At 52.0% G+C, this 11,333-nt stretch overlaps 4 protein-coding genes across 4 annotated transcripts; 3 read left to right on the forward strand and 1 right to left on the reverse strand.

Moving 5' to 3' along the window:
* Positions 1-12: 12 nt before the first annotated feature.
* Positions 13-1,900, forward strand: LOC117651939 (protein lin-37 homolog). The gene is made up of 6 exons (XM_034396557.1): positions 13-331; positions 479-656; positions 766-945; positions 1,095-1,320; positions 1,409-1,557; positions 1,630-1,900. Exons 1-6 carry the CDS (start codon positions 244-246, stop codon positions 1,649-1,651), a joined length of 843 nt encoding a protein of 280 aa, XP_034252448.1. The 5' UTR covers positions 13-243; the 3' UTR covers positions 1,652-1,900.
* LOC117651941 lies at positions 1,774-3,040 on the reverse strand. Its single transcript, XM_034396559.1, has 4 exons — positions 2,884-3,040; positions 2,611-2,794; positions 2,312-2,524; positions 1,774-2,234 (listed from the first exon to the last, which is right to left on the reverse strand). The coding sequence occupies exons 1-4, from the start codon at positions 2,884-2,886 to the stop codon at positions 1,930-1,932; spliced, it is 705 nt and encodes a 234-aa protein (XP_034252450.1). The 5' UTR covers positions 2,887-3,040; the 3' UTR covers positions 1,774-1,929.
* A 33-nt stretch (positions 3,041-3,073) lies between these two features.
* On the forward strand, positions 3,074-4,058 carry LOC117651945 (SNAPIN protein homolog). The gene is made up of 4 exons (XM_034396563.1): positions 3,074-3,211; positions 3,305-3,590; positions 3,660-3,825; positions 3,906-4,058. Exons 2-4 carry the CDS (start codon positions 3,436-3,438, stop codon positions 4,029-4,031), a joined length of 447 nt encoding a protein of 148 aa, XP_034252454.1. The 5' UTR covers positions 3,074-3,211; positions 3,305-3,435; the 3' UTR covers positions 4,032-4,058.
* On the forward strand, positions 4,043-4,990 carry LOC117651942 (methyltransferase N6AMT1-like). Its single transcript, XM_034396560.1, has 2 exons — positions 4,043-4,376; positions 4,468-4,990. Exons 1-2 carry the CDS (start codon positions 4,074-4,076, stop codon positions 4,834-4,836), a joined length of 672 nt encoding a protein of 223 aa, XP_034252451.1. The 5' UTR covers positions 4,043-4,073; the 3' UTR covers positions 4,837-4,990.
* The last annotated feature ends 6,343 nt before the right edge of the window (positions 4,991-11,333 follow it).

Below are 11,333 nucleotides of genomic sequence, written 5' to 3' on the forward strand. Positions count from 1 at the left end.
GATGTGAATCATAAGTAGCCATCGCATAAATTAAACTAATTTCATTCAACTTTTCGTAGAAATCTACCACAGGAAGGTTTATTTTAGATATTTCAGATGGAGAGGATCTTTCTGTAGGTTGGAAATATTGCTGTAGTAAACACAGCTGTTTCTTGGTTGGCTTGGCTTCAAATTTGTGAATCGTCTGACAATTGCGACGAAAGACTTTTCTTTGAAAGCGTTCATACCTCTCCTTTGCCCAAAATGGTGAAAAGACGGAAAGGAAATACTGGTCAAACTGTTCGTGCGACAGGTGAAGCTAAGGATGACCGCCCCCCGCGCCCTGCTGTCGGTGGGTATAATGACATTCTGTGTTGAGGTTATTTGTTTATACCTGAGTTCAGTTTATCAAAATTTTAAAAGCCCGATTCTTTGACTTTGTCCTTAGGTTTACAACCATTCACATTTAATACCCATTCATTAATTTCATGTTTTGCAGATGACGTAGCAGTAGCTAGGGGTCGCCTTCGAGGAGCTTTGCTTTTGCTTCTGGACCCTTCAGAAACAAGCGCAAATGATGAGCTTCACAAGCATGGCTTCAAACGAAAACAAGACGACTTTCTATGTAACTTGAAGCAAGAACAAATTTTGGCCAGGCAAGAAGAAAAGAAAGCGGCGTAAGTACAGTTATTAGAAGCATTTCAATTTCTGTGTTTGGGTTTTTGTTTTCAATGGAGATAAAATTAATTCATTTTTAAAATTTTCTCTTTGTTTTTCATTCTTTAGAATTGCCGCTCGAAGAAAGCAAAGGAGAGCAGAAATGAGTCAAGTGGCATATCACAATACTTTTGTGATGAAGCTATTTGATCGAAGTGTGGATTTGGCTCAATTTAAAGAGGACACACCACTCTATCCAATTTGCAGGGCATGGATGGCTAATCAGCCACGAGGTGTACCATTCAAAATGTAAGAGCATGCAACATGAAATTCTTTTCCCTCATCCCTCCATCCACCTTTTCCCTCCCATCAGCGGTTGTTTACGGTTGTTTTGTCGTAATTTTATTTGGAAGGCGAGTGGCTATTTTTTTTACTATTCTTAATGTTTTTGTATCCAGCAAAAGATCTCCATCTCCTGAAACTAAGCCCAAGCCAGAGCCACTAGATGAAGATGAGCAAGTGGCAAATGGGTCCGGATCCAGAATGGATGTCGACTCTACTGAGGACTCAGAAGCTGATTTAGTGAGAGACACGTACAGTTTACCACCTCCTGCTGCTCTTACATTCATGAGGCACCCAATATGTAAACCTGACGAAGTATCCGGCCTGGATCTCATTTTAAATGTATGTATATCTGTTTCCTGACATCCACTATTTTAAGCTATAAAATTTCCACCTCATTTTGGTTAATTCCTGCTAATTTTTTGAGCAGCAAGATTCTGAGGGTCCCAGCAAAGAGGAACTTCTGAAAGAGCATGTTTCTAAGTGGACAGATGTTCGTAATGAGTGGATCAAAGTTGCTAATGAAAATGAAGACAGATATAAACAGAGTAAAAAAATACTTAAGGCAATTTATGAAAAGTAAGTTTTTTCTGGACTGATAAATTGTCTAAAACCAGCAGTTATTCTTACTACTTTTATTTTATTTTCCAGGGCACAAAAGGCATTTGAGTGATGCACCTGCCATCAATGCACCAACCACAATTCCCTACAAAAATAGATACTGCTTATTGTTTCTTTTTGTGTGTTTGTACAAGAATAATCTTTGGAGGATACTGTTTTACTAATCTAGACGCGTAGACAAAAATATTTATTTGACAAACAGGAATGTTGGTATGCACTTGTACATATTCAGTCAGTTAAATTTAAAATAGGACAACATGAAAAATTATATCTTAAATAAATCTTATAATATAAAATCCTATAATAGTATCTGCAAGTCAGAATCAAATATTATTTAGAATTGTGCGTGTGCACGTGACCATTTAAATTATTAGAAGACAGTGGAGGCTGCATTGCTCTGACCCGACTTTGACGACTTGAATTTGGTAAATTTCTTAAGCTAGCTAAAACCTGAGGCAAGCGAGAGTCAAATGGTTGAGCAGGTTCTCCACTGGGAACATGTAAACGAACCATGCTGTCAATTTGTGTGAATGTTACGTAAAGAAGTCCAGCAAAGAAGCTTACAGTGATGAAGGCAATCACCATTGTCGCCAAACACACCACAAGAGCAAATGAACCTGCAGCTAACACAGCACCTGAGACATAGAAATAAAGAACAATAATTGTCAAAGATCCATAAACAAAGCAGAGTCGATTAATCTGAACTGCTTACCTTCAATGATGATGAAACCGCCAAATGTAAACAAAATGGTAATGACAGCAAATGCCACAAAAATGAAGATTGGTATTCCACACGCTACTGCAACTGAAGCCACAAACGCTGCAGCAAGAGGGTGGTGACTCATGAAGATTTTTATCTCTCTAATTACATCCTGGACAGGAATCTCAGCAAGAATTTTAGATGCCGCTTTGACAAGCCAGCGAACTGTTAAGAAAAAAACTCAAACAATCAATTTCACACGTAACAATGAATGAACCACACCACCATACAATGAACACTATCCTCATTACCCCAGCGAACTCCAGTACGATTATAATATGTCAACGTTTTGACAGCTGCATTATCATGTGGATGGGCTGTTTTTTTGTTTTCTTCTATTTTGGGCTGCTGAATTTTCTTAGGGTCACATTTATCTTCTACAGGGGAGGCAGGTTGTGGTATCTTGTGTGCATTATCCATGTCTACTCCTTGCACCTGAGAATGCATAACAATTATATCAGGTGTTGTTTTGCTTACTGCTAGGTAAGTGCATGTAAAACCAAATAATCCCAGCTTTTACACACCATTATGATGTGATTCTTACAACGAGGTTTCAAGAATGAACTTTGACTGAGGTGAAGCACATGGATAGACCACAATCAGTTTTCTTTCTTTTTATCCTTTTGAAGGGTTTTGTTTTCCTTTCCTACATTTTTTCATTTGATGGCGCCTAGAGCTAAACTAGATTTGTCATCCGTAAATCCTAATTCATAGCACACTTTCAACAGCGTCTGCGAGACTAGTGTATGAGAAACTGCTACGTCAAAACCAACAAAGCAGAAGACACAAAGAATGTTGAACTGTGCACGCACATATTTGTGTACATGTTGATGGACTTTGTCAACAGCTTCAGTAAGTCAAACTTATCAGTGTTCCTGAAGATATTGTGTGGCGTGCTGTGTGACTATCTGTATTTTTGGTCTTTCCGTAACTCTGGTGTGGCAGGTGGTCTGCGTCGAAGACAACCACAGGTTAGAGGGAACTCATTAGACAGGCCAGCTGAAAGTTTGTTTACCAGAGCCGCCCCGCGTTGACGGTTTGCGACCTCTGCTTCTGCGCTGGACCCGCTGGACCAGATGGATCAAAGAGATGATACGAGCACTAACACTTCCATCGACGACAAAACGGAAGACTTCGCCGACAACCCAACCCGGGACACTCTTGCTGATGGTTTGCTGTGCCTGTTAAGACCCACCATTGAGCAACTGGATGAGAGAGTTAAAGCCACGAGGTATGACGTCTCACGTTTTCAATGTGTTTTTGAAAATACCTTTGGCTGATTGTCTGTTTCCCTTCCCAGAATCAGCCAAGAAGAACTGAAACAACACCTTGACAGTTTATCTGATGAACTAAAGGAACTTGCTGAGCATCAGATCTGCCCATTACATCTTGAGAAATATGTCAACAAATTGAATGATGCTAAAGCAAAAATTTCTGTTGTGGGCAATATCTTGCAATCATCACAGGTGCATATCCAACGGAGTGAATCAAATGCCTAACATTTTCACATATCATTTTATTTCATATGTACTTTTGTATTTAACAGGATCGTCTGATAAAACTGAATCAACACATTCACAAGGAGCAAAATCGACGAAAGGCCTTGATTGAGCCAAGTACAAGTTTAACTCCCAGTTCAACTCCACTGGAACCAACCTTCTCCTCCAATTAATTCCTGTTCCAAGTCTTGACCAATTTTGTTACTTTATTTACAATGAAGTCTCGTGGTGAAGAAGTGATAGAAACTCCTGATCTATCTCATTTGAGTGTAACTGATTTCGACCACGTTTATGAGCCACGAGAAGATTCCTTTTTGTTTCTGGATGCTCTTGAGAAAGACCTCAGTTTGATCCACTCTTTACAACCTAGATTAGGCCTGGAGGTTGGCAGTGGATCTGGAGTGATCTCTACAGCTGTGGCACGGGCCTTGGGATCTACTTGTTACATGATGGCCACTGACATTAATCCATTTGCATGTAAAGCTACGCAGCAAACTGCTTTGAAGAACAAAACCAATGCAAGTACCTATAAAGGATTGAATTGTTTCTTATTTTTGTCTGTTGGTATTTTCAGGAAACTACTAACATAAAATCTACATGTGTTAACAGGTAGCCTGTATGCAGATGGATTTGGACACAATGATGAGAATGGACAATTCTTTTGACTTGCTTTTGTTTAATCCCCCATATTGTGTAACTTCCAAAGATGAGTTGAGTCAACCAGAAGAAGGTGGTTCATTTCTTCATTTAGCCTGGGCTGGTGGCATTCAGGGCAGGGAAGTCACGGATCGCCTCCTACATCACGTAGGAAAATTGCTGTCACCTAAAGCTCTATTCTATCTGGTTGTTATCAAAGAAAATGACCCCGAAGAAATCATGAATGTTTTATCCCATCAAGGATTTCAAGGACACACTATTGCCAGCAGGAAAGTGAAAAATGAATGTTTATCAATTTTAAGGTTTTGCCGGGGGTTTTGATTTGAGCAAACAATTCACATTCCAACCGAAGTCCTGTGTATAATGTGACCTTTGTCAAACTCTGGCTATGTAACGCTATCCATCCTACTGTTAAATATTTCTCAAAATGTGCTTAAGCTTTAAAAATTATATTTCTATTTTTTTGTAAAAACAATGTGATGGCTTGATGGATATTATTTTCCCTCACTTCTCCAGAGAGATGTCTGCGACAAAACATGCCACGGACAATTGAGTGGTCATCGGACAGAACAACCTAATTTTCAATGGGTTTCCCGTGTGACTTACGTCCTTATGCCCAACGACCGCTGAATTGTACTCGAAAGCTGCATTCGCGTGCACTGTAAAGACAGACGGAGCGCCGTACGGGTAGGCAACTTATCGCACTTGTCTGCCTTCGGGGAGTCGTGTAGGGCACAGCGCCGAGGAGGTCGGCATCCCTTTAGGCGCCGGAGTTTGTTGCCCACCCTCTGGGCGCGGCGAGTTCCTAAATGGAAAGCCGTTGACGAATTGACGTCACTTACATCGGCGCGCTGTGTCCCCTCTCTTCACTCTCCGCTCCTGGGAAGGACGCAATGGGCGCCGAGGGTGGTGCAGCCTGGCACAGCAGAGACAAGTCAGTCGACGACAAGCCAAAGACGAGCGGCCCCATTTCTGGACGCAGTAAACGAACACCGAGCGACGTTTCCCTTTTTATTGTCCCGGTCGAAACGTCGGAACCGTAACAACATTCAACATTCGATGCGACGCGACGAGGCGCGGAACAAAAGGTTACGGGGCAGGCGGGACTGGCCGGTGGGTGCAGCCCAGTCTTTGCTGCTGTGGCGCTACTGTTTTAGGCCGAATGGAGGACCCCAGAGGAGGCTGGCCCTGATGCCATTGGATGCCCTCCCGCCTCGGCGTGCAGGCTGATTTCGAGAGTCGCCTGTCTCTGTCACACTCGTGGGGCGTTCCTTATGGGCGCGAGAGAGACAGCGCGACGAAAACGACTCTCGGAATCCGTCCACTGGGCCGAAATATAACGAACGACGACTGCGCAACGTTCCTTTTTTTTCGAAGTGCGGTGTGCGCGAGTGAAAGTGTGGGTGGAGCCGAAACCCTTGCCGGGCGGCTGGGCGGCCAGGTGACACAGTGGGCATGCGACAGCCTCCGTTGAAAGAGCGGCTGTAAATCAGAAAGGGGTGGGGGGCAACCCTTCAGGGAATAGGGGATGCGCGCGTGGAAAGCGGAACGGAATGCTGTGAAGGAGGTCAGTAAGTCAGTGGTGCCAACCGCACCCGCACCGCCACCCCCGCGAGCCCCCTGACGCAGTACACGCTTTTTCACAGAATTTTCGTGGACGCCGCTCCTCTCATCTCGCTGCGCACAAACCGACACTTTTTACGTGAGCCCGTTTCAAACCGACACTCCAAAAAGTAGGCAGTCCTTCCCCAGACGTGGCTTACGGAGGCTCCCTGCTCGTCATCCGGACGCCATCCGACCCCTTACGCATTTTCGTATAGTTTGTGTACAGTTTGTACAGTACAGCGAGTGTGGCTCTTCCTTTGATTACACACTGACCCTAATAAATCTAGGAGACGCGCGCAGGTTGACCTACTTGCCGGCAGAGGGCATTGGCCTCGCCGGCCTGGGCGTGGCGGCGTGGCACAGTGGCGTGGCACATCGAGGTGGCACGGCACGCCACGGCGCGGTCCTTATGCTTTTATGAGCGCACCGTCGCAATAACTTTTCACCTTTACGGTGGAGGGCTCTGTGTCTGCTGCTCGCTGCATTTTCTTTCTCTTTGTTCGGATTTCTCTTTCCCCACTTATTTGCAGGCGAAAAATTGGCGACAGAGTCCTTTACAGTGCAGGGCGCGTCTTTATCGGCATCTTTGTTTCCGTTTTCGCTGCGTTTCGCTGCGTTTCGCTCCGTCACGCGCATTTCCTGTCCAAAGCGGCCAGAGCCACCCGCCACCCCTTGCCTCCTCAGAACTTCGGAACGACCGAACGCGTTCTCCGAACGCGGACAAACGGACCGAGGCCATTCGGAGTACTCGGCGTCCAGGCCTGGAGTCTCCAGTGGAGAGGAGCCTGAAATCTTCACTGCAGCCTCCAGAGTATTAGGGTATCGCGGAGTCCCCTGTGGGACATCCTGGCGCCTCCATCAGGCTGACGTCTCCAGTTTAAGTTTCCTGCAGAGGTCAGGCACCGGCCGCTTGGTCGATAACCGCCTGAACGGCCTGAACGGCGCGGAACGCAAACCTCTTTCCCGATTATTTCATTTCCGTATTCGAAGAGGCGAGAGACACGAACGTGTGAACGAACGCACTGGTCCGGTCGTCGACTCGGCACGGCTCGGCGGGGCAAGGCACGGCAGGGCACGGCGAGGCGCGGAGGTGCAGCCAGCAGCCACGTGCGCCGTAGCTCCGTGCGGTCAGCAAGTGCAGTCATACGACAAAGTGAACGACCTGTTGCACGACGGGGACGCAACAGTTGCCTGCCTCCAGGGGCAAACGCGACTTGCTGCGTACCTTGCAGGTGGCTTCTCCGCCTTCAGGGGGCGACCCCCTGTCGCCGCCCCCTGGATCCGCCCCTGGCGCCGACTGCCGTGACGCCGCCCTGCCTGGCCCTGCCTGGCCCTGCCTGGCCCTGGCGCCCGCTCGCCACGTTTCTCCCCTTTGTCGTCTGCACTTGGCACATATCGCCGTCGGCGTTACGTGAAGCTCGGCGGACCTTGCTGGCAGGCGGCAGGCGGCGGCAGGCTGGCAGCGAGTCTGAAGCGAGTCGCGCCGCCGTCAGGCCGCCGTGGCGTTCAAGTCCGGGGTCCGGGGGAGGAGGGTCGGGTGGGGGCGGCCGGCCGGCGACACGGACCCAGAGCCAGAGCGTCGCCGTCGAAGGCGTCCGATGGCCTTTTCCCATTTCACCGTGTTGGCGGGAAGGGTTCGGCCGGCTGGTTTGAGCAACGTGTTGCCGGGGAAGTCCAGGGTGTTGGCGTGGCTTGGCGGCTTGGCGAGGCAGACCGTCGTCGGGCGGCAGACGGCGGGGCGGGGCCAGGGCGGGGCGAGGCGGCCAGAAAAATGAAAGGACCCCCAGCGCGGCGCCGCGCTGCCGAGCCGCGTCGGCCAGACGAGCGAGCCGACGGGGCTTCCCTCGGATTCCCTCGGCCACCTCGGCTTGCGCGGTGAGGCTTGGCGCCGAGCCAGTCCGCCAGTCCGGCGCGCACGCCGCGCCAGTCCTACGGTCAGGGTCATCATCATACAAGGGAGCAAAGCATCTCCATGACGGCGACGGCCTCCGCGGCGGGGCGGCGGAGCGAACTCCAGGCTCTCCAGCATGCAGACTCCCACATCCCGGACGCCACGCCACTGCAGCCGCACTGGCGGCGCATCGCTTACGCATGCGCGCTCGCGCCTTCATCGCAAGTCCTTGGAGCGAACTAGCTCAGCGAGCTCACAGTGCCACTGCAGTGCCACTGCAGTGCCACTGCCGCCACTGCCGCCGATGACCCCGTTTCCAGATTTTCGAGATATGACTTTGAAATTGACCCGCGCTTCTTCCCAGTGGCCTGCCAGGCCTGCCTCCGGACGCACCTCGCCTTCCCCCACCCCTCCCCCACCCCTCCCCCACCCCTCCCGCAGAGCATCGCGAGGTCCGCGAGGCGCAGAGCCCCGCCCGCAGAGATTACATCAGAACCAAGGTTTCTCTCTGCAGCCAGGTTGCGCGAATCTAACTACTACACAATACCTCGGGATTCTCCCCGCCGGTTCGACCAGAGGGTTCGGCGTCGTCGGCGCCTCGGCGGCGTGGGTGAACCGGATTCGATGCCCCGCGAGATGGCTGCGGGTTCGAGTCCCGGGGTGGCCGTCGCGCGGACCGACTTTTTGAGGCTGAGGCTAGCACGACCGGGTGCGACGCAGTGCTACGTGGACCGGTCGGACGAGGGTACATACCAGTTATCGCATTGTCTCGGCCCGCCCCGTTTCCCGCCACTTTTGCGTTTCGGCCGAAAATGACCGGTCGAAACGGCTGGAGCAGTGCTGGAGCGGCTGGAATGGACCCCGGCGCCTCCTCCCGAAGGCGACCCGAAGGCCCCTAGGCCCGGAGCAGGTTCCTGGCCTAGACACGGACCCGCTTCAGTGACCTTACAGCGGTTCAAAACGGAGTATAGTAACCGCCGTGGAGCCGAGCCTGGCCGGGATGGACCGGGCCTCGAGCAAAGCGAGCAGGGCACCTCGGGCCAGTAAAAACAAAAAAGAAAATGACATAAAATGTGACTGCATGGTTTCGCGAAGAGCGCCATATACGCCCGCCCACGCAACATTTGTCTTGCCGATGAGTCGACACCTTTGGTAATGTGTGCCTTGGTCATGTCCTTGCACACACACACACACACACACACACACACACACACACACGTGACCGCCATGTACTTCTATAGTGTCTAGACGCCGCGCAGACGTCGCAATAACAGGCTACTACCACCTCCATCGTGTCGGCCGGGTACGCCCGGCGCGGCTGCGGGGCGCGGTGGGGCGCGGCGGGGCGCAGTGGGGCGCGGCGGGGGGGGGCGGGGCGGGGCGGGGCGGGGCGGGGCGGGGCGGTGGGCGCGGCTGGTCCGGCTGGTCCGGTACTGGTACTGTGCGAAAACCGATTATTAATAGTAGTCGCCCCTACTGACATCACGCTGGACGCACACCTTGTTGTTCCCCCGGATCGGCCCGGGCCCCGGCCGCCCCGCCGTCCCGGCCGTCCCACAGTGGGCCAGAAGACTGGTGGAGGCGGCCAAAACTCTAGACGCGTTTTGAGCTGCAGGGTCGCTAAACATGACTCGAACCGAACGCGTGACCCCACCGATAGCTCGTTTGGAGAGCAATCCATTGGTGGGGTCACACGTTCGGTTCGAGTCCTGCTTAGCGACTCTGGAGCTCAAAACGCGTCTAGAGTTTTGGCCGCCTCCACCGGTCGTCTGGCCCACTGTGCGTCCTGGGCCTTGCCTTCAGGCACGCCAGTGGAGTGGCGCCGACGCGCCGACGGCGCCCACACTATAGCCGCCTACTGTACGCCCATTTATCAGCCATGGGAAAATACAAGATTATTGCTGGATTATTCTGGGATTGTTGGAATCTTCCCAACTCATTCATTTTACATCAGGGCGTGATTACCACTCCGCCGCCACAGCGGAGCACCCCGCGGACAGGTGCAACATACGACGAATGTTTTCCATTTCCACCAAGGCCTTTTGTCCGTCTCGTCTCTCTCCCGCTCGCCTGCAGACTGGCGGAGTCACGTGAATAGAGGCCTAGAACTGTTCCAAGCCTCCACACGTGACTACGTGTGAATGCAACAGGGCGTCGTAAACAACGCCATCTCTCGGGATCCCTCGGCACTGCACCGTCTCGGCGAGGACGAGACGCGCTGAAGAGAGCGTTGCGAAATGAATGAAATGAAACGGCTTTCCGTTTTTGCAGTTTTGGCCGTTTTTGCCTGGCTGGGCGTGGCGGCAGTGTGGCGGCAGTGTGGCGGCAGTGCGGCAGTGGGGCTCTTCTAGGCCGGCCTGGAGGACGCGTCGCCGCGTCGGCGAGTAGGTGAAGGCCACCGAGAAGAAGGCAGGGCGGCCACCGCCAGAGCGCTCTGCCTCCAGGGGCCGCCGGCAGACTGATCCACTGCTTTCGTCGCTCTGTCTCGCTCGCACCCGCCGCGCGTCCCGTGGGAGTGCGAGCGAGACAGAGCGACGAAAGGCCAGTCCGGAATCCACCTGCAGGACATCGCCAGACCGCCAGGACGCCGAGAGAGGGGAGAAAGCTCGGGCTGGATGAGGCACTCGAAAAAAAAGAAATAAAAAGTGAGCCGCCGATTGGACACGCACGCAAGTCAAATCCACGCCGAGACTGAAAAAGTCTTTTGCACTGAAATTCGCCTTTGCTCCGCACCGTGTGCTCGAGGGCGTCGACGCTCTGGACGCCGCCGCGCGTGCAGGTCTCCGAACGCGGAGAGCGACGACGCACAGTGGGCCAGAAGACCGGCGGAGGCGGCCAAAACTCTAGACGCGTTTTGACCTCCAGAGTCGCTACATGGGACTCGAACCGAACGTGTGACCCCACCAATGGATTGCTCTCCGAACGAGGAATCCATTGGTGGGGTCACGCGTTCAGCCCGAGGCCCATTTAGCGACTCTGGAGCTCAAAACGCGTAAAGAGTTTTGGCCGCCTCCACCGGTCTTCTGGCCCACTGTGCGACGCCACCCCAGCCACGCTCCGTCTCCCTCGCACTCACGGGGCGCCAGAGAGGCGCCGGAGAGAGAGACAGAGCGATAACGACCCCGCTCGGAATCGGCGTGTGCAGGGCCCGCGCACTCACCGGCGTAAATAACGCAATTAAGGGGTGACCCTTATGCAATCCGCGCAGTGACTCGAGCCACTCGGCCGGTCGCGGCCGAAAGCTGCCACCGCTTCGTTTTATTTCCGATCCGGAGACGTCCCCTCGTGTGGAGGTGAGCAATTAACCTCCTGGAAATGGGGC

The sequence above is a fragment of the Thrips palmi genome, unplaced genomic scaffold, assembly GCF_012932325.1.
Source record: "Thrips palmi isolate BJ-2018 unplaced genomic scaffold, TpBJ-2018v1 HiC_scaffold_6, whole genome shotgun sequence".
Lineage (NCBI taxonomy): Eukaryota > Metazoa > Arthropoda > Insecta > Thysanoptera > Thripidae > Thrips > Thrips palmi.

Bases quoted from the DNA above. Each gene is read 5' to 3' on its own strand.
- LOC117651939 (XM_034396557.1), top strand. From the start codon at position 244: ATGGTGAAAAGACGGAAAGGAAATACTGGTCAAACTGTTCGTGCGACA. The intron at 946-1,094 runs GTAAGAGCATGC...TTTTGTATCCAG, and splicing joins CGAGGTGTACCATTCAAAAT to CAAAAGATCTCCATCTCCTG. The intron at 1,321-1,408 runs GTATGTATATCT...TTTTTTGAGCAG, and splicing joins GCCTGGATCTCATTTTAAAT to CAAGATTCTGAGGGTCCCAG.
- LOC117651941 (XM_034396559.1), bottom strand. The intron at 2,525-2,610 runs GTAATGAGGATA...TTTTCTTAACAG, and splicing joins TCGTACTGGAGTTCGCTGGG to TTCGCTGGCTTGTCAAAGCG. The intron at 2,235-2,311 runs GTAAGCAGTTCA...TCTATGTCTCAG, and splicing joins CGGTTTCATCATCATTGAAG to GTGCTGTGTTAGCTGCAGGT.
- LOC117651945 (XM_034396563.1), top strand. From the start codon at position 3,436: ATGGATCAAAGAGATGATACGAGCACTAACACTTCCATCGACGACAAA. The intron at 3,591-3,659 runs GTATGACGTCTC...TTCCCTTCCCAG, and splicing joins GAGAGAGTTAAAGCCACGAG to AATCAGCCAAGAAGAACTGA. The intron at 3,826-3,905 runs GTGCATATCCAA...TGTATTTAACAG, and splicing joins ATATCTTGCAATCATCACAG to GATCGTCTGATAAAACTGAA.
- LOC117651942 (XM_034396560.1), top strand. From the start codon at position 4,074: ATGAAGTCTCGTGGTGAAGAAGTGATAGAAACTCCTGATCTATCTCAT. The intron at 4,377-4,467 runs GCAAGTACCTAT...ATGTGTTAACAG, and splicing joins CTTTGAAGAACAAAACCAAT to GTAGCCTGTATGCAGATGGA.